The 26,814-nt window shown below is 40.1% G+C and overlaps 1 protein-coding gene across 5 annotated transcripts in view; it reads left to right on the forward strand.

Annotated features, from left to right (window-relative positions):
* The first annotated feature begins 3,133 nt into the window (after nucleotides 1-3,133).
* Nol4 (nucleolar protein 4) overlaps nucleotides 3,134-26,814 on the forward strand; it is a 331,009-nt gene continuing 307,328 nt past the window's right edge. For 4 of the 5 annotated variants that reach the window (XM_085700071.2, XM_048442653.3, XM_048442654.3 and 1 more), the window contains exon 1: nucleotides 3,134-3,532. In XM_085700071.2, coding sequence (XP_085556197.1) covers nucleotides 3,269-3,532 — 264 coding nt within the window. In that variant the 5' untranslated portion in view covers nucleotides 3,134-3,268. Of the gene's footprint in view, nucleotides 3,533-4,575; nucleotides 4,707-26,814 lie in introns of those variants that run through there. The other variant, XM_048442658.3, reaches the window with a different exon arrangement.

Genomic DNA, 26,814 nt, shown 5'->3' on the forward strand with positions numbered 1-26,814 from the left:
AGCCCAGGCTGGGCTCACCCTGACATCAGTCTTTGTGCCTCTGCCTCCTGAGGACTGAGTACCACTCTCAGCTTCCATACACATTTTTTAATCACTTGTTACATGATTTATCCATCAGGTCAGGGTTATTTTAGAAAGCAAGAGAATATGACTTTTCAAGGCTCATACAATCAAATTTCTCCTTGAACATGGGGGACATAGTTGTGTTAGTGTGTAGACACAGCACTAGGTACAGTCGGATTTTTATGACCCAGCAGAATATTCTCCAATTCTAAGTTGCTGTCACCCTCTGCTGGGTCAAAAAAGCACACAAATTTTATTGGTACTACACAAAGTAAAATAATTAAATAAAATGATAAATATCAGTGTACAGTATAAAATTTATTTATTTTTCTTAATTTTTGAAGCAGGGATATTTACAAGTACTGTATACCAAAGTAAGGTATATGTCATAGTATAAAAGTCATTATTAAGAGGCTTTTGGCAAGAAACAATATTTTAATTTGAATATTCCAGGAAGGGTGCTTCCTGGTCCCAAAAGTACTTAAAGGCCATTTGAATATCAGAAATACCTATCAGAATAAAGACACATCAAAAAGAACACATAACTATGGACCAGCATATCTATGACGAAGTCAGCTTCATAGAACTAGCTTTCGTTTGAGTAGATGAGTACCCAGAACCAAATACCCGTTCAGAAATTCTGGGAAACAAATGGACTCTATATAACAAACCTATATCTCTCTGCTTGGAATCATGTCCTATCTAGAAAACCAGAAACAAAACTTTCAGAGCTGTTCTTGGGAAACACACCACACCTAGGAGGGTAATTCAAAAACAGTCCTCCATTTGTTCATTCCGTTTATTGATATATTTAAGACACTCGGGTATTTTTAAAACAGTGCAGCGCGAGGGATCTAAAGGCAAACAGTAAAATCAATCAATTCAAAGTGGCACCCCTCCCTGAGAGGTGGTAGATTTGTGACTACTCTTTGACAGTAGCGTCTCTGAGTTCTACTGAAGCCTGTTTATTGAGCAAAAATTCAAGGACTCAGGACAACCCATTTATTGTACCATCCTTTGATGCAAAAGGGAGAACTAAAAAGAATAAAGCAGTAAGGGTGGTCTCTAGAGAAGCAGAGCCCTTGTAGGAATCCTGCAAGTTAATGAGAATTCACCCAGGACTCAAGAGCGATGGAGAGGGAGAGAAAGGAGGAGACAGAGGGGCGGGGGCAAACCTCTTCCTCTGCAGCTGGCCCTGTCCCTCATTTGTTGCTCCAATAAGCAGTAATTAGGTCCTGAGCTAATGGTGTCAGCTGATCTGCTGTTTTTAGGCTAGACCCAGAGGAAATCTCCATGGAAACCCTGCTGGACTCGTCCCCCCACCTGGATGCCTCCAGCTCCTTTCTGCCACCTGGCTGCCGCCCGGCCCGCTGCTACCTCCTCCTGCCTCTAACCTGCAGCCTGCAGCATGCGCACTGCCCCCGGGATCCCTAAATGGGACAATTCTGCCCGTGACGTCAGCGCCCAGCCGTCTCCACAGAAACTTTTGTCCCATTGGCCAATCAGAGAGCTTGAAAGGGGCCTAGGGGTGGGGGGTGGGAGGAGAGGGGAGTGGGAGGGGTGGGGGTGAGGGGAGAGGCGAGAGGTTTAGTGTGTGGAGCTGCTCGCGCAGCGCCCGGGCTGTCAGTCCTGGCTGGGGCCGCCGCTAGACCTTCCCGGAGACGCGCACCCCCGCACCCCGCGCCCCGCACACCCTCGCTCGACCACACACACGCACACGCTCAGCCTGGCCGCGCGGGAGCCACTGAACAGCCTGAGAGCAGCGGGACCGGCTGCGGGCGGAGGACTGAGCTGCATTCCCACCGGGGCTTTCGTCTGGGAGACCGAAGCGAGTCGCCAGGGTGGGCTCGGACCCCTCAAGGGAGGCGGCGCGGGTCGGGCCATCGGGCTGGCTGAGAGGATCCCTGCGACCCGCGGGGGCATAGGCAGGGAGTGCAATAAAGAGAAGCGGCCGCAGAGAGCAGGACTGGAACTCCCCTGGTTACCTAGCCGCCGTGACACGAGGGTGGAAATCCTGATGGAGGGATCGCTGACTTCGTTTGCTTGGGAAAATCGTCTGGAGCAACTCCGATTTGGCTCCTCTGAGCAGCGGAGGGGGGTCCATGACGTGGCAGTGGGAAAATAGACAACCGAATCCTCCCGCGTGAACAGCAAACTATAACCCAGGGAGGGGGAACGACTGCTCTCTGCATTTTAATTTCACGCAAAAGGTTCTGTGCGGTAAACTTATTTCCATGTCTTGTACCCACTTCAGCAGAACCCAGAGGGTCTTGGGGACACCATCATTATCCCGGAGAGCCCCAGTCAGCGGCCTGCCTTCCTGCTCCCACATTCCCGGGACTGGATTCCTGTTTGGGGTACTCCATCTGTCCTAGAGAACTATGGTCAGGTGTCTATGAATACTGGGCCAATTTCTGAAACCTAACTCTTACAACCTACCTGCGAGCTGGAATTTAGCCCAATACATCTGAAGAAATGGCATGTTGAATCATTTTGGGGATACCTTCGTGTTCTTTTAAATTCCTGTAAAACGGGATCTGATAGGCTGACCAACATGACAGGTAAGAACTTTCTGTTTCTCTAGTCCTGTCACAGAGAAGGCCAAGGCTGAGCAGGACCCAGCAAGGAGGAGAATCCAGGGACCCGTGTGCCCTTCGAGGCTCGCCAACTGAGGGCTTCTTTCGCTAGAGGCACAGCCCTGGCTCCTGGACCATCCACTGGGGAAGCTTCTGGGGCGCGCGCCAGGAGACTGCCTTGCGCTCCACCTGCCCTGCCCTGGACACAACCCTGGGGCAAGGCATCTAGGGAACACCTCAAGTCAATATTGGGATTTTTTAATAAACCAAGGAATGGGATTTTAATTATTCAGAAACCCAGCTCCTCTGGGCCAGCTGCTGTTGGGATGGTGCTGATCACACAGTATTAAACAGACCCACCGTTAAGGACACGAGAAAAGCGTCTGAGACATCCTTTGCAATTAGGAACGAACCAGACTTGGTAGCACAGGGCATTGATTGCTGGTGCCCATCCGGACCCTCCTCCTCTCTCCCTGGTCCTACCCGCCCCCCCCCCGAGGCAGCCTCCCGAGGCTCGACCAGGACCTCGCGTCCTTGCTTCGTGGCCTGGGCAGCATATTTCATGAGCCCGGGGTGAACAGGTGCGAAGTGCGCTGGGAGCATCCGGCCCACGGCAGCGCAGGGGGAACATGGAGAGCGAGCGCGACATGTACCGCCAGTTCCAGGACTGGTGCCTTAGGACTTACGGGGACTCTGGCAAGACCAAGACGGTGACCCGTAAGAAATACGAACGGATCGTCCAGCTCCTCAACGGCTCCGAGTCAAGCTCTACTGACAATGCCAAATTTAAATTCTGGGTCAAATCGAAGGGTTTCCAGCTGGGCCAGCCGGATGAGGTCCGCGGGGGTGGCGGCGGAACCAAGCAAGTGCTCTTCGTGCGGGTCAAGACTACGGTGAGCTGCCTTCTCTGTTATTTGTCTGCTGTAGCAGCCCGGAAGGGAGGGCGGAGAGAGGGGAAGGCAGGGAGATGCTGGAGCCACTGTTGGCTCCTTGCCGCACCCCCCCCCCAACCCCCTCCCCAAGTCCTCCACAGACGCAGTGGCCGGGCGTGATTTCCCTTCTAGAAAGTCTTTGTGGTCCTTTATTTTAAAGCAACAGCGAACCTGCAGAGCTGGCGGCCCTGCCTGCCCCGGGGCTGCGCTGCGGGACGGTGGTTGAAGCTTGCCTTCACCGCCTCTGGTGGTGCCTGGTATTTCCCTGGCCAGGCCATTGTCCCATGCCCTTCGCTGGGCGCCTGGCGCGTGTCCTACTTCCGCCAGGGCACGTAAAGGCCAGGCTGGAAGCCGAGTCACTCGCTCAGATAACGATGCTGATGGATAGGCTACTGTGTCTCTTTATTGGCACAAAGCACGAATGTGGCGATTGAGGTGGTTTTGGGGCTTTCCCCAGGACACTATCGAGTTTTCTTGTGAGAACGCCAGCGGGGAGATACAGAACAGTCCGCGCGCCTTAGTAGCCCCCTGAGATTCTAGCCAGGATTGTTTGGTTGGCAGATAAGATCCTGGACATTCCTCCTCCCCGCCCCCATCCCCTTCTTCACTCGCACCACTGAAGCTTCCAGCTAGGCAATGCACAACAAAGAGATGGGTCTGGGCGCGATCAAATGGTGTATTTGTTCCTCTTTTCTGGGTTGGTTCTAGTCTCCTATCCACAAAGCTGTAGTGAACGAGGAAGCAGCTGTGAGACCGGTATATTTCATCCTAAAACGTAGATGCCTGTGGGGCTGGGAGGCTTCAGCAGCATCGCTTCCTTTGCAAGAAGATGGGAACAGGGGTTTACAAGTAAGATCTCAGGTCAGATGTACAACACCTACCTGTCTCTGAAGGTTACTCACCTAGAGTGGGGGTGGAGCAGTTATCTGGCACCCTTTGTATTTTTGTCTCGCTTGGGGATTCGTTGAGCTTTGCTCCTTCCTCCCAATCCCCCCCCCCGTTTTTTAACCGGCGACTATTTCCCAGTGCACAGCTCCCTGAGGATCTTAGAAGGAAGGCTTCTGGAGGAGAAGGCTTTGCTTTCTCTAAGGAGAATGAAAGACACTTTCAAGCTCCGTCTGGAGGACTCACTCAGGTTTGAAAAGAAGCTTTTGCTTTCCCAAGATTATTTGGGAATTGTTGCTTGGAGCATGGAGGTTTCTCTTGGAATTCATCTGGAAAATCTGAAAACAAGGGTAGACTGGAAACAGAAAAGTTTTTTTTCTTCTTCTTGAGGCTCAGTTGTTTAAAGATTTGCAAGAGGAAGATGTAAATGATGGTTTTTCTTCCTCCTATAGCACAGGGAGCTGCTAGAGACAATGGTGAGGCACTGGCTTGCCTTGCTGGATGAAAATGACCAGTTTGGCATCATTTAGAGTAAGGTTTCTTTACATCTGCATGAGCCAGAAGTGTGTTATAGAGAGGAATTGCTTTGTTTCACTTGGATGGGGACTAATGCTAAGAGTGGACAGGAAAAATAATTTATTGTTAAGCAGAGTGAATTATAACTCTAGCCGAGTGACTAAAATGTTGTTATATCTTTTAAAAGAACTATTTAACATAGTCATATATAAATATTATAGATTATATTATATCATATATCATTGCTAGCCAGAAAGTTTTTCAGTTTTTCGTTCTTTCTGTGTTCAATTTAGATTCTCTGTTTGGGTCCAGTGAGTTCATGCTTGTAAAGATTTGATTACAACCATTATATGTGTTAGAATATGTGTCCCTTTGAAGACTAATTAAAATTCCAAATAGCATAAGTTTTATAAAGGTTGTACAGGCACCTAGATAATCGTGGGTGTGAGTTATTCACACCGCATACACATGCTGTGACACCCATATTTTCATGTCAAAAAAAAAAAACGTGGAGTTGTTAGAGAATTCCTGCTAAGACATCTAATACAGAGTGACAGCTGCAGGGGATAATAGCGTAGCACGTGCTTCTCTTTTCAGTAAAGATTCCATATATTAGTGGGAGACAATGTGATCTGCCAGGTGATATGGTTAAATGATTTCCGTGCAGTATTTAAGGCACTCTGTGTTCCATTCAAGCCTATTTTGAAATGTTGAATAGGATTTTAATTCATGAGCTCGTCTACTGTTCTTTATGAAAAATTTTCTGCTTCTCCTGACACAGAATTATAGGCTCCACCTTCTCTGAGAGTCAGCCAATCACAGTTTCAATCAGTTAAAGAATAAATAAAATATCCCTTTTATCCTCTTTCCCAATGTCTGAATGCATTTTCCCCTAAAAAAAAAAAAACAAAAAACAAAACCCGACATATTCATTTGCCTTCCACATGACATGGATGCATTCAACAAAAACATAGAAATATGTTTTCATTCAAAGCGTGTACATTGCACACATTGGTTGAAATGAAAAACTGCCTGTGAATGTTACTTTTGAGCAGATGGAGAGTCACTCTGAGCTCCTTGAGGTCTGAGGGACACTGGGTAGCTTTCCTTTTAGTGAGATATGCTTTGCTTCTGATGCTGTATTAATCCACTGCTGCTGATAATTAGATGTCATTATTGCAGCAAAAAGGAAAAGAGAAAGAGGAGAGGACAGGCCTTGGCTAATTAACTACTTTTATTTAATGAAGGAGAGACAGATAGCAATTGGGAGGGTACGTAAGAACAGACTAGAAACACTACATAGACCTAATTGCAACAAGGCAGTCTGTCAATCCCATAGTTAGAGGAGCTGGTTTGCCTCTTACTTTCTCTAGAGAATAGACGCAGCTTTGCAGGGGCTCTTGCCCCCCAACCCCAAAACTTAAAACTGAGCATGCAAAAACGGATTCAAAATAAAAACTGTCAACAACTGGAAAGGATAAGTATGTCCTTCAATATTTTTTCTGGCCAGGTCTGAAGCTGACGGGACCTTTCTGTCACTGATGTTTAGATAAGTCAGTGGCTGGAAGGACACTATTTGGTCACCAAGCAACCCCATCCTGCAACTCAGCCATCTTAGGTCTGGACGGGGACCTGGATGTGTACGCATATGCAATTTGCTTAACATCCCATCTGCTTATTTTTTGTTTGATTTCATTCAGCTGCTCCTAGTTCATTTTTAAAATTAAAAGCTCTGACAAAAAGAAAAAGACTCAGCAAATATCTGAGAGTGATTGTAGCAAACTCAGTCAGAGACACTATCAAACAAGCAGGAGTATGGCTATTACCTTTACTGCTTTGATAGTTCATTAGAAATTTGTGATCCTGATTGACACATTGTTTTTTTTGACAACAATTAATTGAAACACAGTCACAATCTGAATTACCACCATATTTTCCTCCACTTGATGGTATGGTTGGTGAGATAAAAATAATGAAAAAATTTAATCTTTATTTCTACATTATGACTAATGCACTGCCGTGTACTTTAAAAATAAAACATCATTACATTGTATAAAACATTAACGAGAAATTTAGAAATTCCATGTTTGCAATCCTTCTTTTAACTTTAAATCAGTGAAACTCTACAATCAAATCAAAGAATAGTTCCTTGATCTATGTGTGCAGTAGGGAAAGACACCAAGGTGTAAGCTTTGCCTCCCTATACGCTAATCTATATTTACTTTACTGTGGAGTGTAAAATGAAATTTCTTCCACAAAGGAATATGCAGTGTCTTTAGTGATGCAACTTAAAAATGATGATTTATTCAGTCCTGCAATCTGTAGCCTCAGAGTTCATATTGTTCTTGCTGTGCGTACTACTAATTGATGAGTGCAAAGTGATGACAATGAATATTCATGGACAAGATCATAAACAGTTAGCACTTTGTTAGTCTCTGACTATGGTGTGCATCATAAATCCTTTATTCTAACCAGGGTGAGAGAAATAATATCTTATGAAGGATCTTCACCTACTTCCTCCTCTTCTAACAGCATGTATTTGGAAACATCTTATGTATTAGACCATCATCTGGAATTTGCTACAGATCCCAGAGAGGAGAAACCGTGCTCACAATCCATTATGTTTTGTGCCTATAAGAGGCATAAGTCATCAAAGTGGTCATGTTTTTGTTAGTCTATTCTTAGAACCGGGTTCCTCTGACACAGTCAACACATAGCATCTCATATCGACAGCATCAATTTTGGGAATGAAGTAGGGTTCAGAAATAATGCCAGCAATGCTGCGTGTGGAACATCCTCAGTAGTTTCTTGTGGCATTGTCATGAGGAACCACCACCTATGATCCTTCTTGTTCAGTGTCAGTGGAAGCTCTAAGACACTGGGGACCTTCAGTGAAGGCCACTTGTGCAAGTGTCAAATGGCAGGACACTTAGATCTAAACACCTCTGAATATAAGGACTATGTGAAGACTATCCCAGATGAGGACCCTCAGAAAATAACTCTTGACTTTTACATCCATTCTTTATTGTCTTAATGGTAAATACAATGGGAGGGGTGTCGACACTAGTATTTACCTATTTCTTCCTCTGACATCTGAATACTTTGCTTCAGGATTTTATTTTATAGACTCATTGCACAAGATGGAAAAGGGTGAGGAAACAGATCCTGAGATATACAGCAAAACTCTCAAGACCTTCAGTTTTATGTCAGGATCACATAGATATTTCCCTCAGTGCTATTGTTTTTGCTAAGACTGCCACTTGTGTTGTCTAAATAAAGGAGGTCAAGATGAATCAGTCCACTGTGGTTTAGGTTATATCCGTTTTTTAAAATCTCTGTATGACAATGTAAGAATAATGGAAACTAGTTGGCAGGAAGCAGAGTTGTCCCACCTAGGCATCCATCACCATCAGCCAATTAATTTGTTGTCTCTCAGAATGCATATAGCAAAAGCAGTTTAGATATACTTACTAATAGTTGTATAAAGACAGAGAGACATAATATCACCAAACTGGATTTGCAATGTTATGCTTATTCAAGTAAAAAATATACAATGTAACAAAATGTATGAAATTTAAAAATGCTAATAAACAAAAATTAAGAAAAAATGAGGAAAACCAAGTGGTTGAATTACTTTGTTCTTTATCTGAAAATTACAATTGACTATGTCATTATAAACTTTCTCCCATTTTAAAGGGCAGGCAAATTTTTCTTTCTTCTTAGCTCCTTGTCACTTGGCACCTGGTTTATACTACATTTGTTAGGTTAGAGTTATTATGCGCTTCATATAAAATATTTATTATATAGTGTAGCTGTGTTTGTGCTGTCAAGATTTTCATATTTAACTTATAGGATTTTCTTTGCTTATGTCTAAAACTATCTCATGCATTTTTACATAGTTTTCTCTATCACTAATTTTTCTGAAATCTACCTACCATTCTTGTGTGGTGCTTCTGCATGAATAGCTTATGTGGTATGTTCTCTAAGGCTTGTGCTATTTGGAAGTATTCTTTCTTGGCCTCTACACCTAGAGAACAATTTAATAATAGGTTCTTCCTGTTTCCCATCAGAACTTTGCAGATATCTCTTGAGTTTTGTTATGAGGGAAATATTTTCCCCAGTTTCATAAGTTTTATGCTTCTGTGTCACTGGAATTAAATCATTTCTCTAAGATGTGTCTGAACTCTATTTCTCTATATTTTTATAGGTGATCACACTCATGCATTGTCTGAGTTTTCTGAAAATCTCTGTTATATTTCCTACTGTATATTTCCACCAAAATATTTCAAAGTACGACAGTTGAAAATACACAAAATGACATTTTTATTCATATCCTGCCCCATTCTAGTTTCCCTTTAAATTCTCACTTTTCCCCACGTATAGAAACACTGTTCACTTTTTCATATTGTAGTATGAGGGCTAACTTGTTGGGGTTTCTGTCCCTCCCAGTACCCCAACAGCCGGCAAGCAACAAAGAAAATCACACACAAGACTCCATAAGGTTATAAACTGATTGGCTCATTAGGTCAGGCTTCTTGTTAACTCTTATAACATATATTACCCCATTATCCTTATCTATGTTAGCCACATGGGCTCAGTACCTTTCTCAGTGTGACAGCTTACATGCTGCCTCTTTGGTGGTCTGCGCAGGAATGGCTGAGAGAGAGCTTCTGCTTCCAGAATACTCCCAGTCTCTTTGCTCCACCCCTACTTCCTGTCTGGCTTTCCCGCCTATACTGCCTGCCTGGCCAATCAGCGTTTTATTAAAATATGATTGACAGAATACAGATAATTCTCCCGCACCATTTCCCTCTTTTTTTTTTTAAACAAAGGAAAATACCCATAATCCATTTGTTGGGAATGTGGGCGTAGTATTTCAGGCTACTTCCTGCTGGTTGGGGGCGCTGATAGTCTTAAGGGGACCTAAAGAAAATTTAGAGTCATGACTGGAGTATCCTGTGAGTCTCGATCATCTCAGGCAGCAGTCTTGGATCAGTTCTGGATGTAGACCACTGTCATCTGGGCCATCTGTTCCTATCGGAGATTTTTCAGGTGGCCTCCCTTGGTCAAAGGTGATTATTCTTAACTCTGAATAAATCCAGAGTCTCTCGTTTTCTGTGGAAACAAAAGCAAAATCTCTTCTCCAAAGTAACATACCTTTTGACTTCAGTTTTGAAGCCAAGGTATTTTCAAAATGCCTATCTTGGGTTAGTTCAGCAGCATTTATAAACAAAAGTCTTTTAGCAGTTGTTGCTCCTTCCTCAGCAATCAAACAATTTAAAGAGAGCATAAAAGCATACAGTATGAAGATTCTCTGTGCATTTTCCATCTTTATGTGGCTTTATTTTAATCTCTATTTCTTTTATTTTTACTCTTACTTTTTGAGACAGGTTCTCTGTATATCTTTGTCCTGGAATAACACTATAGACCAGGCTGTCCTTGAACTCACAGAGATCCACGTGTCTCTGCTTCCCCAGTGCTAGGATTAAAGGTGTGTGCTACCACACCTTGAACTCAGAGATCTGTCTGTCTCTGCCTCCCAGGTATTGGGATTAAAGGTGTATGCTACCACACCTTGAAGTCACAGAGGTTAACTACCTCTGTCCCTTAAAGTCACAGAGGTCAACATGCCTCTGCCTCCCAGGCATTGGGATTAAAGGTGTGTACCACCACACCCTATATCTCCCTTTCTTTCTTTTTTATTTTTAATGACTTTAACCTTTTAGCCTGCATATATTTTTAACACACTGTAAACCATTTAGAGGTTTTCTTCATCTTTGAATCTCTCTTTACTGTTTATCTCTCTTTTTCTGACCACATGAGCCTTTAATTTACAAAGCAATATGGAAAGCCATGGCTTTGACAGCTAGATCCAGCTCATTCCTTAGCTTTCCAGACTCATAGCTGAGATACCAGCCACAGCTGTGTTCACTGTCACAACTCTGTTGTGTTTCAAGGTCCTTGCTAGCAAGCAAGCTGCAGCATTCTGCTCACAGACCACACTCAGTCGGACTGCCTGCCTGAAAGAGTCAGAGTTTGCTCTGGCAGGACAGCCCAGAAAGCCGGCATTTTAAAACAGCACAGCTTTTTTCCTGCTACGACTGAAAACCGAAAAGCATGTGTTCAGCTTTTCACCAACAGCATTTAAGTGTTTCGTGGCAGGACCTCTTAATGAGCTGCAAGGTTTTGCAGTTAAGGCTGAGTCAGGAAGCCTCCCTTAGATGAGAGTGTTTGCTTGCTCTAGCAAACAGAGCAGACCTGAGAAATAGCTGCTACCAAGAAAACATGCTTTACTCTATTCTTTCCCAAGCTTTCTCACGCTTTATGTGGATTCAGTTATCCACGTTGGCGCCATATGTAGTATGAGGGCTAGCTTGTTGGGGTTTCTGTCCCTCCCAGTACCCCAACAGCCGGCAAGCAACAAAGAAAATCACACACAAGACTCCATAAGGTTATAAACTGATTGGCTCATTAGGTCAGGCTTCTTGTTAACTCTTATAACATATATTACCCCATTATCCTTATCTATGTTAGCCACATGGGCTCAGTACCTTTCTCAGTGTGACAGCTTACATGTTGCCTCTTTGGTGGTCTGCGCAGGAATGGCTGAGAGAGAGCTTCTGCTTCCAGAATACTCCCAGTCTCTTTGCTCCACCCCTACTTCCTGTCTGGCTTTCCCGCCTATACTGCCTGCCTGGCCAATCAGCGTTTTATTAAAATATGATTGACAGAATACAGATAATTCTCCCGCACCATCATATAAACTAAAAGTCTGTGTGCCATAGTGGGTTTGCTTCCTTTTGTCTTATAGTCAGTTATCGAGGAACGAGTTCCATTCCTGCCACTGACTTCTAGGTCTTGTAGCTCTCAGATTCTCACCAGCCATATGCGCCATAGGTTGTTCTAGTTGCTTGGTGATTTGGTCATTTCTCCAAAAACTGTTTTGAAGATAGAGATTCAAACTCTTCCATAACCTGACTAATGTGATATTTGATTTGTGCTCATTACGAAAGGAATAAACGTTGTTTACTAGCTGTTGTGTGGCCAGATATTCCTATTTATGTCCATATGAGAGGAATCTTTTCTCCTTTCTCTATTCTTGTATGTTTGTCTATCTGCCCATCTATCCAACTAATTATTAAAATATATGAAATTGAAAGCCTTTTTTTGTTTAGTTTTTTCTAGACAGGGTTTCTCTGTAGCTTTGGAGCCTGTCCTGGAACTAGCTCTTGTAGACCAGGCTGGCCCCAAATTCATAGAGATCTGCCTGCCTCTGCCTCCCTAGTGCTGGGATTAAAGGCATGTGTCACCACTGCCTGACTGAAATTGGAAGTCTTTGTCATTTTAGTTGTATGTTAATTACCGTTAACTATATTCATATTTGTGTGTATGTGTGTGTGTTTGAAACATTTCTTATATACTCTGTATCCATTTCCCTTGTAACTCCTAAATTTGTCTTTTTGTAACTGACTCATTGTGCTTAAGAGAAGGTATTCAGGATTCACCCATGCTCCAATTTAGTACAGAATTTTTTTTCATGCTTGAATAATATTCCATTGAAGAATAGAACCTTGTTGTGTTTAAGCATGATTCTTATGACTATGCAGGCTGCTTCCATTTCTTGGTTATTGTGAATACCACTGATATAAAATTGTAATACTCAAATATTAAAGAAACAATTTTTAAAATAAATATGAAGATATGTGACTGTGAGATCACCTATCAGTTATGTTATTATTATTACTTTTGGGTCACTTAGAACTATTTTCAATGTCAGTCGTAGCCTTTTGCAGTCCGATCTACAGTCACAAATATGAGCTCTCCTTAAGGCCATCTTAAAGAATGCTCAACTGTTGACTTTATTTTCTCTCAAGAGGTCGTCAGTGTTTGGGCTAGAGAGATGATCAGCAGGAAGAAGCATATACTGTTCTTGCAGAGGACCTGGATTCAGTTCCTAGTCCCACCATGGGCAGCTCAAAAGCACCTGTAACACCAGACCCAAGGGATCACAAGTCCTCTTCTGGCCTCTAGCCTCTGGAGGCACTGAACTTATATGCATCCCTCCCCCACTTACACAATTGCACATAAATAAAAATATCTTCAAAAACTTTCAGAGATCATATATCATTTTTTAAAGATTTATTTATTTATTATCTATACAACATATATCTTTTTTTCTGGATATTATGGAATTTTATTTATTTATTAAAAATTTCCACCTCCTCCTCGCGTCCCTTTTCCCTTCCCCTTCCTACCTCCCCCTCCCTCTCTAGTCCTAAGAGCAGTCAGGGTTCCCTGCCCCACGGGAAGTCCAAGGTCCTCCCCCTCCATCCTGGTATATAAAGATGAGCATCCAAACAAACCAGGGTCCAACAAAGTCAATCCATGCAGTAGAATCAAAACCCAGTGCCATTGGTCCTTGGCTTCTCAATCAGCCCTCATTAACCAACTGAAAATATTGAATGCTAATGTGATTGGTGATAATATTATATTGATACTTTATGCTTATAAAGTTCTTTGAGTAAGTTATTGAATAATTCATTTAAATGGAAGGTCACTTTTAATCTTCACAGTAGTCCCATGGTACTACCACTTTCTTATTAAATTAAGGTTTAAATTAAGATGGATTTGTCAGAATCACTCAGTTGTAGGTTCCACAATCCTTGAGTTAAGATACATATTTATAAATATTTAATTAAGACACTCTAATGGCTAAAAACTAGAATATTTCTCCAAAATTAGTGATTGTAGATTAATGTCCTATACTGATATTTAATACATTGTAAAATTTGCTAAAACATAAATATATAGAGATGAGTCTTAATTCTATCTGTCTGTCTTTCTGTCCACTTAAATTTCAGTATTTTATTCCTTACAAATTACCTCTCACATTGCCTTAGAAACACACGTACCACTTTCTACATATACCTGTTATTCTGATCCTTAGTCTGTAATTACCTCACCATAGAACACTGTGGATCATACTTTGCCCTTCGACCAGTATATTGCCTCCTGCTGTATAAGGGGTGTCCCTGTACTTAAAACTCAGAGTATTAACCTCAGTCCTGCAGATTCAGGGCATACATAAAACACTAGTGCAAACTTGTTGGCTACACCGTTGGAGAAGTAACTTCAACTTACTGTTTTTAAGGGATGCCGTACAATCTCAAACACCTAAACCATAGGCTACAGTAGAGCTGATGTTGTAAACATCAGATGGTGTGAGACTAGGAGACCTTCTAGTGCTTACATTAGTGTAGATTTTATTCTGCAAGGAATGATGGCTTCCCAAAATGTTACAGCAGGAATACCAGCACTCAAGTAGATTTGGTTGTTCTCCATGGTTTATATGAGTATTGATAAATATAAATTAAATGAGTAAAACATTAAAGGCACACAGTTCAACATATTGTTCAAAATAACATTATCAGTAATAAAATAATTATTAGGTTTCAAGTCAATATAATTCAATAGCTTCCTGTTGCTGAGTAATTGAGCCTGGTTATACATATATCAGATTGTTATTAATTCTAATAAAACATTTAAAATAGGAATCCATTTAACTTAGAGAAAACAGATTGTGTCAAGTCACTTTGTGATACATAGAAATTTTGACTTGAAATTTATCTGTTGATGGCAGATGTTAGATAAATAGCCTCAGCTATCTCTTAAAACATGGAGTTTGTGCTTTCAGGCAACAATTCAAATAAGTTCCTGAGCTTTTTTTTTTTTTGCTTATGTTGATTTTATTCTGATTTTATTACTCTGTCCATGCAATGGAAAGTCCTATGAGTCTCCAGTTTTTATGAATTCTGACAGGAAAAATTTAAGACAATTTCAAATATGCCCACCCTTGTGTAATCTCATCCTTTTGAATGTGGGCAAAGCAGAACCTATACATACTTATGGGCAAGGTCAAGCATAAGGCAGGGATGCTTAATATGTCTCTGACCTAATAATTGTTTTTATACCTGAGGCTACTAAGAAAAGTCATACAGAATCTTGTGCTTTCTCTTGGGCTCTTCTCCTTCTGTTGTTTTATCTTATCCCACTTCAATATGGTAGCTTTTGTTTTATCTTATATTTTATATTGTTATTTTTTTTTAGAATGAATGAAAGAATGAATGAAAACCTAGCCACTTGAGTAAAGGTTAATACCTGAACTGTCATTTATACCTGATGGAAGGAAGAAATAAGTTTTCTCCATGGAGTGGCTCTGGGTAGTATGTCAGCCTCTTCAGGACTGGCTTTAAGTTCAGGAGTAGTTGACCAACATATAATGGACTCCACAGCTTTTGTGTGCTTTTGTTTGGTTATGCTTTGATGTTTCATTTTTTTATTTCACTTTGTGCATTTTTTTCCTTTCTTGGTTGGGATGTTGAGTTGTTTTTTATTTATTTATTTATTTTTGTTTTGAGGAAAACTTCAGTTAGGGTAGGTCGGTAGGGAGAGAGGATCTGAAGAACATGGGGGAAGGGAAAAATATGTATATTTAAAATTAAAAATTTTCTTATTTTTTAATAGCAGATAAAGATGTTTTAAAAATTAAATAGGTTATAGAACAAAGGAATAAAAATAAAGCCTGGAATATACTCAATACCATAGTGACACTCTGCAGAAAAGAAGGGGGCAGGCTGCTGAGAGCTATTAACTCTTAGGGTAGTTTCACGTCTTGGCCACTAGAAATGATCCTACAGTACGCACAAGAGTGCATACATCCTTTTGACATTCTGGTTTTATCTCCTTTGCCTATGCATCAACTTGAGAAATGCCATTTTTAATATTTTGGATACCCTCTGTATCATTTGTTATATGGATAGATGTATATCCTCACCATCTGTTGGCTACTTGTATATCATCCTTTCAGAAATATTTGTTCAGTTATTTGGTCCAATTTTTAGTTTTGGATATTTATGTGCTTTCTGTTGAATTGTTTGAGTTTGCTATATATTTTAGACCTTAATCTTGTGTCAGATATTTAGTTTTCCAGCATTCTTCTATACCCTGCAGGTTGTCTTTGTGTTTTGTATTTATTTTGTTATACAGAAGCTTTGTAGTTTGATGTGACATCACAGTATTCTATATTTGCTTCTGTTACTAATTCCTTTGAGGTCATATCTAAAAGAGTGCCATCACTCAGACAAATTTTGTGGAGGGTTTTTTTTTTCATTTTCTTCTTCCAGTACTTTGAAGTTTCAAGTTTTGCATTCAAACCTTTGATTAATTTTGATCCTATTTTTATATGAGACAAATACTATTTAGTCATGAACAGGCATTTGTGGCAACATACCTAAACCCAGAAGCTTGGATGCTAAAAAAAAAATGAGATAGGCAAAGAAAGAGAAACACGATCTTACTCATACATGGAACTGACAAAAAAAATTATTGACTTTATGGAAGTAGTTAGGAAAACGGTGTTTACCAGAGGTTTGAATTACTCATGGGTGAGTGAAAGTGAGGAGATATTGTTTGGAGATAGGTAACCACTGATAAAGAGGAAGGATGAGATCAAGAGATCTATTTATTCTGCAAGCTACAATGGTCATGAAGCCTAATGTATTCTTGAAAAAACTGTGCAGTGCAGTTATTAGCTAGATTCAGCCATTCTATAGTGCATGCACACTTTCTTTTATCATACATGCATATTTATATACTGTATCATATATACTAAATACATTTTCATCTGCCAAGTCAACAAAATTAAAAGAGCAGAAGGTATCTCAATGCTTTGAGAGCAATTTTGGTCAGCATCTGAAAGAATCTTGGGGACTGAAATACCACAGTTACAAAGAAATAGATTCTGCTAGCAAACCGAAGTAGGTGTGGAAGTGAATCTTTCCCTAAGGGAGCTTCCCCATGAGAGAGACCAATTCAGCATCACGAGAAACAAGCAGAAGAGCCAGTTGTAGCATACTGGCTCTCTGACCCATAAACACTAGATAATGTAGCATACCTTTCGAGCTACATTTTGGTAGTAACTTGTTATTCAGTAAAAGATAATTAGTACATACACCTTTCATGTAAAGTTTCCCAAGGGATTAGTGCAATTAAAACAGGCTAAGTAAGATTATGAATACTAACCATTGAAGAAGCAGTTGGAAACACTTTAAATGATTATTTTCTCTTAGACAAAATTTATGATAATTTTATGGGTTTTGGTGAAATGGTGGTCTATAGCAAGATAATCTACAATTTCAAAAAACAAGTAAATAATGATAAAGCATTGACACATTTATTGACAAGAAATGTCAATGCTTAATGTTAACAACTTAAGGCATATGTACATATATGTATACATATACACACACGTGCAGAGATATATATGTATATTGTATAGTATTCTCATATGTTTACTATACATACATGAATATATATTATCAATTCTTATATTTCTATTAAATTTATTTAGAAAATTCTTTGATTGTACTAGATCAGTCCCACTAAAATGCAGCGGCATACTGTTTTCCACAGGAAGAGGGAGACAGACAATTACAGGAGTAACAGTAAATTATTATTAACATAATTATAATTTGTATTGAAGATGTTTCAAAAAGTTTCAGCAAAATGCAAACTTTGATGATTAGAAAGAGCTATTGTGTAACATAATCTAGGAGTAATATTTCCATATAAGGTAAAACCTATGAAAATGCCCTGCCTACTACTTGGGAAATAGGATACAGAAGACAGTAGAAGACGTAAGCTATTGCAGAGAGGTGGAAAATAGGGTTTGCTCTTCTGTTGAGTTTATTTTGATTTTTCTCCCTTTCTCACTGTCTAGAGTTTGCTCAAGTGTTCCACTCTTCCTAATTTTATCAAGTGTTCATTTAACGTTGTTATCTCCACAGTTATAGACTTTTCAAGTGTTTTGGAGTCACTAGAAAACTGGGAGGCTGAGGAAGATTCAGAGTGTAGTTTCAGGAAGACGGAACCTTGATGTGGATACCGAGGAGAAACCTGGCTTACAGGCAGACAGCTAATGTTTCTGTTCTATTTTTCTCCCTTTTAGTTACGTTTTCAGCAATAAAAACAATTTTGTTGAATATTGATTCTTATTGTTTTGTACAAAATGGTAGTTATGGAAATAATTTGAAGTACCATCTTTTATTTGTTTTTCCATTTTTCGAGTGGTCAGTGGCAAAGCGAGTCTGTCCCATGCCTGGATGAGCACATGAGGCCTTTCTCATGGTTCTCACTGTCAGATGGATGGAGGATTTTAAGGATTTAACGCAGAGGCATGGGACAAAGCTGAATGGCCCATATGGGGATCTAATATCTTACTTGGTCATAACCACGGCATACTCTCCACAATTGACCTAATTAGATGAGATTTTCAAGTATATCATCTAAAGTTTGTTTGAATATCAGATATGGGTCACTGTTCTCCAGGGCCTTTGTGCTTATTTGCCTATTGGTGTTTGCTGAGGTCAAGACAGGAGTTTTTTTTCTCTGTTTTTTTTTTAGCACATCCTTTCTTTGTAAAAACTATTCTTAATATTTATTTATCCTTAATAAATAAATTATTAATTTATTTGTTGGTCTTCTTAATTTGGAATATGTTAATTTAGAACTATCAGCAACTTGAACAAGGGTAGGGTGACATTTAGTTTGAACATCATATTAGGAAAGTATTTTATAATTTTTACAAATTTATATTGAAGTTAGGAAAGAGCAAACACAGCATGAGAAAATCTTTTTTGTTTACAAGATTTTATTTATTTTTTAAATTTATTTATTTATTAAAAATTTCCACCCAGTCCCCTCCTCCCATTTCCCTTCCACTCTCCCTCCTCCCCCTCCCTCTCCAGTCCTAAGAGAAGTCAGGGTGCCCTGCCCTGTGGGAAGTCCAAGGCCCTCCCTACTCCATCCAGGTCTAGGTAAGTGTGCATCCAAACAGACTAGGCTCCCAAAAAGCCAGTACATGCAGTAGAATCAAACCCAATGCCATTATTATTGGCTTCTCAGTCAGCCCTCATTGTTAGCCACATTCAGAAAGCCAGGTCTGATCACATGCTTGTTCAGTCCCAGTCCAGTTGGACTTGGTGAGCTCCCATTAGATCATTCCCACCATCTCCGTGGGTGGATGCACCCCTCGTGATCCTAACTTACTTTCTCATGTTCTCCAAGAAAATCTTTCTTAAACCATCTCTACCCACAAATAAACAATTGGGATGTGTATTTCACCATAAATACCTCTCTAATAAATCAGGTGTTAGGAACAGGTGTCCTTCAGCTCATTTGCATATTTTGTTGACTTTGCATGATGTATAATGATTGGTATATCCAATCATTAGAATATGATAGCAAAATCACATTCTAAGTTCTAAACTTTAAAATCAAGACATTCAATCATGACTGGCACCCAATATCATTGCAAAGTATTGCAAGGCAGACCTAGACTGTTGCCTGCTGGGAAGGAGGAGAATGCTCTGTCGAGAACTTCACTGGTGAGAGAAATCGTTGCCATCCTCCCTAAAATTGAGTTCTTGGGAATGACTATGCATACTCAGGAAAAAGGAAGAAAGAGTGGTTGAGAAAGGAGCAGAGAGGAGCGGAAGAAAAAAGGTGATAAGAGGCTTTTGGTTCGCCATGAATGCATGAATTGAAGGTAAACAGCCAACTATGAGAGTGTTCTTAGAATGATCCATTACCATGATGGCTGAGTTTTGTGTTTCCTGAAGTCTTTTCACTAGAGTGAAGAAAGAAGTTTTCCTACTGATGTGCCTGGTGCCGTAATTTAATCAGTGCCTATTATTTCATCTTCTTTAAGCCCATACTTAACAAAACCCTATTATTTTGTTCCCTACTTGATTGTCCAAGGAGAAAGCACATGCTGGTTGGACTATTGCTAGTGGTGGAAGCATTTGCTGTATTTCTCAGTATAAATAAATAATCAGTTCTCTGAAAATTTCAATATTTTGTGAGTTTTTGGTTGAGTATGAAACCTCTACATTTAATTAACTTATGTAATCTCCAAAATCCCACTGCAAGGCAGGAATAGGAACAATGACTCTTAGAGAGGGAACCAAATGGAGTTCACTGTTGCCCGAATTTCTTGGAGCTGTGCCATCTGTTTAGCCAGTCTCTCTTCATCTGCTGTCTGCCTAATCGATTATTTTCTAAAGCATGGTACCTAGCACATTTTTTTTTAGGTATAATGATGTGATGATTTAATGTAACTTTTGATTCAGCTCTCTGATTCTAAATTATTATCACTAACATTTTCAATATGCAAGTACATCATCTCAATATTTATATGACTCCACAATTAATCAAGTACCTAACATTTTCTCTACCATTTCCAGGTAATGTACTATTTTATTTATTTCCTATTTGAAGCCTTCCTTCTTACATAATTACAGTGATTGCTTATTTTAAAATATATGTGAATGAGAATCACACATTTAACAGCAGGGCCTTTGGGAGACTTTTGTGGATTAAAAGTGAGTTTTGGAAACTGGATGACCTTTTTAGGTTCTTATCAGTCAACCAAAATCTTGGTTTGTATAAAATGCGCATGTCAATTTCCCAGGGTGACCAGATATGTTAAGATGATTCTATTCTAATAATGACACTAAAGATTCTGGAAACAGTAGGAAGCCTCGTTCCCAAGAAATCATTGGCAAGAAGAGCACAGAGGGAAGTCAACCACACATATGCATGGCAAGGGCTGTTTCATCCCTTTTCATCTCTTGGAGTTACAGCAGAAACTAGACTTAGCTATGGATCTACCAGTGAGAGACCACAGAAACAATCTGCTCTTTGTCTGGAGACAAAAGAAATTGGACTACCACTACAAGTGAAGGGCTAGGAATTTCCTTCTCCTTTTCCTCCCCCCACTTCCTCCTCCTATTTTCTTTATTCACAGTCTATCAAGATTGCAAGTGCACGTCCTGGGGTCACATGACTGCTGTGGGTAGTGCCAGTACCAACAGAGGGAAGGAAAACCCAAGTGGAAACTTTGTTTCTTTAGCCAAAGAAACATAATAAAAGGACAAAAGAGTGGATGTTAGAGTCCCGTTACTGAGCTGGAGAGATGTCTTCTTGGACAAGAGCAATTTCTTCTTAAGCATGAAGTCCTGAGTTCAGGTCTCAAGCTCCACATAAAAATCTTGGTGTAGTTGCACTTAAGTCCATACCTGCTGCACTATGGGAAGAGAGACAGATGTCTCTGTGGTTTTCTGTCTTTCAGCCATGCTCCAGACTCAGTAAGAGACCTTGTCTCAACGGGAAGAGATGAAGAAGCCTTTTCCTTGACTCTGCCTGTGTATTCTTGTACACAAGTATACAAACCAGACATACACACTGCCATTACAACTTCCCTATTCTTTTCTTTCCTTCCTTTTCTTTTCTCTTGCTTTGTTTTCTGCTATTTTGTCTGCTATGCTTTTCTGAAGATGGCTGCAGTGACTTCTGATTTTATAGCACTACAGATTTAAGATTCAAAGAGAAGTGTAGATTTTCAGGCCAAGGAATCAGGAAATGCATGCATGCGTTAAAGGAGAATTATATAGTTATGAGAATTATATAGTATGAGAGAGATCCCACAGAGAATATCAAATATTGTGTACAACGCAAATCTTGTAAATTGAATTTGAGCATACTCAAAGCAACAGATCAAAGTCGTTGAAATGGTTGAAACTATGGCATGTGTTTCAGATTGTCTCCCCAAGCTACAAAGAAGTACAACTGCGAAGAGTGAGACGAGGTTGAAATCACTGTTGAGAAGGCCAGAATGAGACACTGTAGGCATTCCTAGTGTGAAATCAAGACATATCACTCTCTCATCACCAGAGCAAATTTAATAGAACCAGAGTCTTATAATATTCAAAATGTTCAGGAGATTACATAAAATTGTTATGTTATTTGAAAATAATGAAAATTAGGCAAATTCCTAAGTGAAAAATGTTGGTATCATGGATTGTAAAGGCTGTTTTGTCATTATATTTTACACAGGTATAAACTCTGCTGGATGAACACAAAGATAGATGGCCCAGCAGAAAGGCAAAGCAGAATTAGTTACAGACACTCAGACTCAAAAGTATAAGTGGTTAGAGTTCACTGGAGAATTCAAGTGTAGAACGGAGATGGCCGATGAAAGAGAGACCAGGAAAATTTGTGCTATCTGAGAAACAAGAATATTAGTTCTGTCCCTTATCCTGTGGCTTCTTACATGTAGACAGAGCATCATGGGTGTGTGAGCACATGACAGAGGGAAGTGTTCAGTTCACGACTTACTGTAGGTAAAGAAGCAGCCAGGTACACTATGATCCCCAGGGCTTCTCTGCCCCTACCCAGAGTGACCCGCCTACTGCCTTTAGTGTAGCCAACTGCCCAAGTTTTAATGACTTACTAAAGCAATGCTACCATTTGAGGATCAAACATTCCAACCATGAACCTATGGCAAACATTTTCCATCTTTGAGACCAAGGTCTTATGAAGTAGAGGATAGACTTGAGCTACTAATGGAAGCTTTCCTGCTTTTGTTTCCGAAGTAACAGATTGCAGGCATAAGCCATCGTGGCTAGTTTATATTTAAATCAGAACACAGAAGAAAAATGAAATATATATTGGCTCAATAATTTTTTGGATTATCTGAGGAATTGTATGTTTGTGGCTGCTGGAATCATAGACAAAGAAAAAAGTAATTGGTTAAGAGAAAAAGAAAACCTGTGCTTGACAGTTTCTCAGATTTGATAGAGAATTTAAGCTGTTCACAGAAAATCATAAACTCGTGAAAACTATTCCCAAACATACCGTAAAGAAACCAGCGCAAGAAAGTTCTATCAGAAACAGCCCTGACAAACTGACAGATGACACATTGTAACTTTGTAAACAATAGTAAGCATTGCTGCAAGCTCTGCATCACAACCATGGAGCCCGTAAGAAAATTTGATTGAATCTTCCTGAAGCGCTCAAGGAGAAGCAATGCACAACTCATGTCAGCTTTAACTCACTAGACACATTTGTTCATTGTTGGTAGAGGCCCCTTGATTATTTCCCAGTCACCCAGACTCAAAATAAACACTCAGAAGCTATATTACTTACAACACTGCTTGGCCTATTAACTTATGCATATTTCTAGCTAATGCCTACATCTTAAATTAAGCCATTTCTATTATTTTGTATTTTACTATGAGGCTCATGGCCCACTGGTAACGTTCTGGCTAGCTGTCTCCTGTGGCTACATGGCATCTCATTCACTATGCCTTCTTTCTCCCAGAATTCAGTATAGTTTTCCCCGCCTAGCTCTATTCTGCCCTGCTGCTGGCCAAAGCAGCTTCTTTATTCAAAAACCAATAAAAGCAACATATATACAGAAGGACTTCCCACACCAGTTCATGAACACAGAGAAAGTGTGCAAGCTGAGAGTTATCCTAGATGCTTCTACATATGTATCTGGATGCCATCATATGCCATTATTCAGGAAAAGCAACAGTATTTAGAAATGTCCTCATACGAAGAGAAACAATGAATTACTGCAACTAGGATACAATAAATACTAAATAGTTTTCAGGATGAGGGAAAATGATTCCAGGAAAGTATTTAGAAGTTCATTATTGTAGCAAGAACAATAATAGATATTAATAATTTTTCATCATGCAAAGCCTTTCAAATATGCATGATTTCTGAAAAAACAAAATTATAGCATTGTGTGCTAGGTTTTCCCGTTTGCATGTATAATACGGATGACTGAATTTGCATGTGAGCTTATTCTTTGACCATAAAAGATTTTAGCTATAAATCAGAAGATAAAGAAACCTGGAAATTCTCCAAGTATTTAAAGATTAGAAACCATACTTTTAAATAATCTGTGGATAAAGAAGATTTGAGGAATATTTCCTGCAGTAAACACTAATCCGACAAGAGAAGAAATGTCTTAAATCAATAATCCAGGTGCCTGTCTGAAGAGTGAGAAAAAGAGGAGCAGACAAAACCCAATAAAATGAATTCAATTTTCATTACTTTTTAAAGCACTTATTAGAGAGAGGGAGAGAATGCAGAGGAGGAGAGGGAGAGAAGAAAGAGAGACCGGAAGGAAGGAGAGAGGCAGGATACATATGCACACACATGCCAGTTGTGTGACAACTGTCAGGAGTCAATTTCCTGCAGTGACATCGCTTTTGGGAACTGAGTTCAGGTGGGAAGTCTTGGCTGCAGGTGCCTTCATCATACTGATCACATTTAGTGAGTTCTCAATAATTTCATTACATTTGAGATCTCCATTTTATAGGTGTTATAAAATGCTTTTAGTCTGTGCGTGTGGAGCTGACCAGGTCTTGGATTCAAGGGAATCTGCATAGCTACACCTCTTCTCTATGCTCTGCTCCTATCCTATAGCTTGGCCTCATGGTTTACTTGGTGAATATAAGGAATATGCACATTTTGTATCCCCCCAGATGGTTTGGGATTATTCTGATGTCATCGGATGAAGACACTCATGGGATGCTGAGAGACTGTGCCATGCCAACATTTACTAGCATTCGGTTATTTTTAAGTTTCACAAGCCATGATGGGCTCAGAAGAATTAATCGAGAGACACGAAATTTGCTCCGTTGGAAATGTTGGGAGTCCATCAAGCCCTATGTCTTCACTTTCCTGGAATCCTTAAAGATAGAGGATGGAGAGGATCCTTAGAGGAGGAGGATGCAAAGCTGCTGTAAATATCCTTGTCCAGGTTTTCTGTGAACCTAAGTTTTCACATCTCTTGGATGAATGTCCAAGAATGCAGTCACTGTGTTACAGATGATTGTAAGTTTAGTTTAGTCAGCTGCCAAATAGTGTCCTCCATATTTTAATTTGCTACCAGCAATGTATATATGATACCATTAACCTGCCCTATCTAGTTTATAATATGATGTTAATGTTCATGTCAATGACAACATAATGATAGTCATAACTTCTTTTTTGTGAATCATTATTATATTTATGCTTAAGGATAGCTGCCACTACACACTTATGCCTTTGCAGGTATCATTTTAATATCTTAACAATTTTTTATTTTTGAGAATCTATAACTAATTTATTTCATTCCTAATCAGTAACCGTTTCCTAACAAGGCTTTGCTCCACTTCCTTTGGGGAATTTGTGTACTCTTCTTGTTGGTTTTGGAAATGTCTGCCAAAGAACCCTGAGTTAAATGTTTGATTCCTACTCTGTGGTACTACTAGTAAGCACTAGAAGCTTTAAGAGATGTAGACCACTCTAAGATTCTTGGGTCATTTGTATCTTGCCCTTGAAGGGGAAAGTGGGATCCCAGTCACTTCTTTTTTTTACTCATTTGTTTCCTGGTCATTCTTCTGCTATAATAGTCTATCACAGGTTCAGAAGAACAGGGCCAACCATTCACAGACTGGAACCTGCAGAGTTGTGAGGCAGAATAAATGTCTTCAATTTGTAAGTTGGTTATCACTGATATTTGCTAGAGTGTCAAATTACATCAATTTCTGTAATCAAGATTAGAATATTTAATAGGAATGCATATGTAGAAGGATGAATATATTTGTTAAATGGAAGATTTAAATACAAACATTTTCAATGCTAATATTATATGAAAAATAAAAAATCAGATTAGATTTTTCCTTTATTTTATTTTACATACCAATCACAGTTCTCCCTCCCTCCTTTCCTCCAGCTCCCTCCCCCCACCTCCCTTATCCCCATCCACTCCTCCTTCATCTCCATTGAGATGGGGTAAGGTCTCTTTTGAGAATCAACCAAGCATGGCACATCAAGTTGAGGCAGGACCAAGCTCCTCTTTCCTGCATCAAGACTGAACAAGGTATCTTAGCATAAGGAATAGGTTCCAATGAGCCAATTCATGCATCGGGGACAGGTCCTGGTCCCACTGCTAGGGGCTCAATGAAAGACCAAGCTGCATAACTGTTACCTGGGTGTGGAGGACCTAGGTTGGTCCCATGCCAGATCCTTAGCTGTCTGTCCAGAGTGCATGAGCTCCTACAAATTCAGGTCAGCTGTCTCTGATGGTTTTACAGTCATGATCGTAACCCCCAACCCTGCTCATATGATCCTTTACCCTCTCTTCGTCTGAATTCCAAGAGCTAAGCCCAAGGCTTGGCTGTGAATTTCTGTTATCTGCTTCCATCAGTTACTGGATGAAGGCTCTATCAGTCACCAATCTGATTACATGGTTCAGTTTAGGCACCTAGGAGTCTTATCTGGGATCATCCTTGTGAGTTCTTGGGAATTTTCCTGGTACCAGGTTTTTCCCTAACCTCATAACGGCCCTCTCCATCAAGATCTCTTTCATTACTCTCCCCCTCATCCCAACTCTACCATCTTGATTCCTCATGTTCCTATCACCCTTCCCCTCCCCCAGTTTACCCAGGGCATCTCATCTATTTCCTCTTCCCTGGGATATCCATACATCCCTCTTAGGGTCCTTTTTGTCACCTAGATTCTCTGGGGCTGTGGGTTACAACCTGGTTATCCTTTGCTTTACATCTAATATCCATTTATGAATGAGTACATACTGTGTTTGTCCTTCTTGGTTTTCTGGGTCTGGGTTACTGCATTCAGCGTGATTTTTTTTTCTAGTTACATCCATTTGTCTGCAAATTTCAGGAGACCATCATATTTTTTTACAGCTGAGTAATACTCTATTGTATAGACATACCACATTTTCCTTATCCATTCTTCATTTGAGGGGCTTTTAGGTTGTTTCCAGGTTCTATTGTGAATAATGATGTTTATGAGCATAATTGAGCAAGTATCCTTGTGCTACAGTTGCGCATCCTTTGGGTGTATGCTCAAGAGTGGTATCACTGGGTCTTGAGGTAGATCAATTCTCAATTATTGGAGAAACTACCATAACAATTTCTAAA

Source organism: Myodes glareolus, chromosome 13 (genome assembly GCF_982192425.1).
Source record: "Myodes glareolus chromosome 13, mMyoGla1.1, whole genome shotgun sequence".
Lineage (NCBI taxonomy): Eukaryota > Metazoa > Chordata > Mammalia > Rodentia > Cricetidae > Myodes > Myodes glareolus.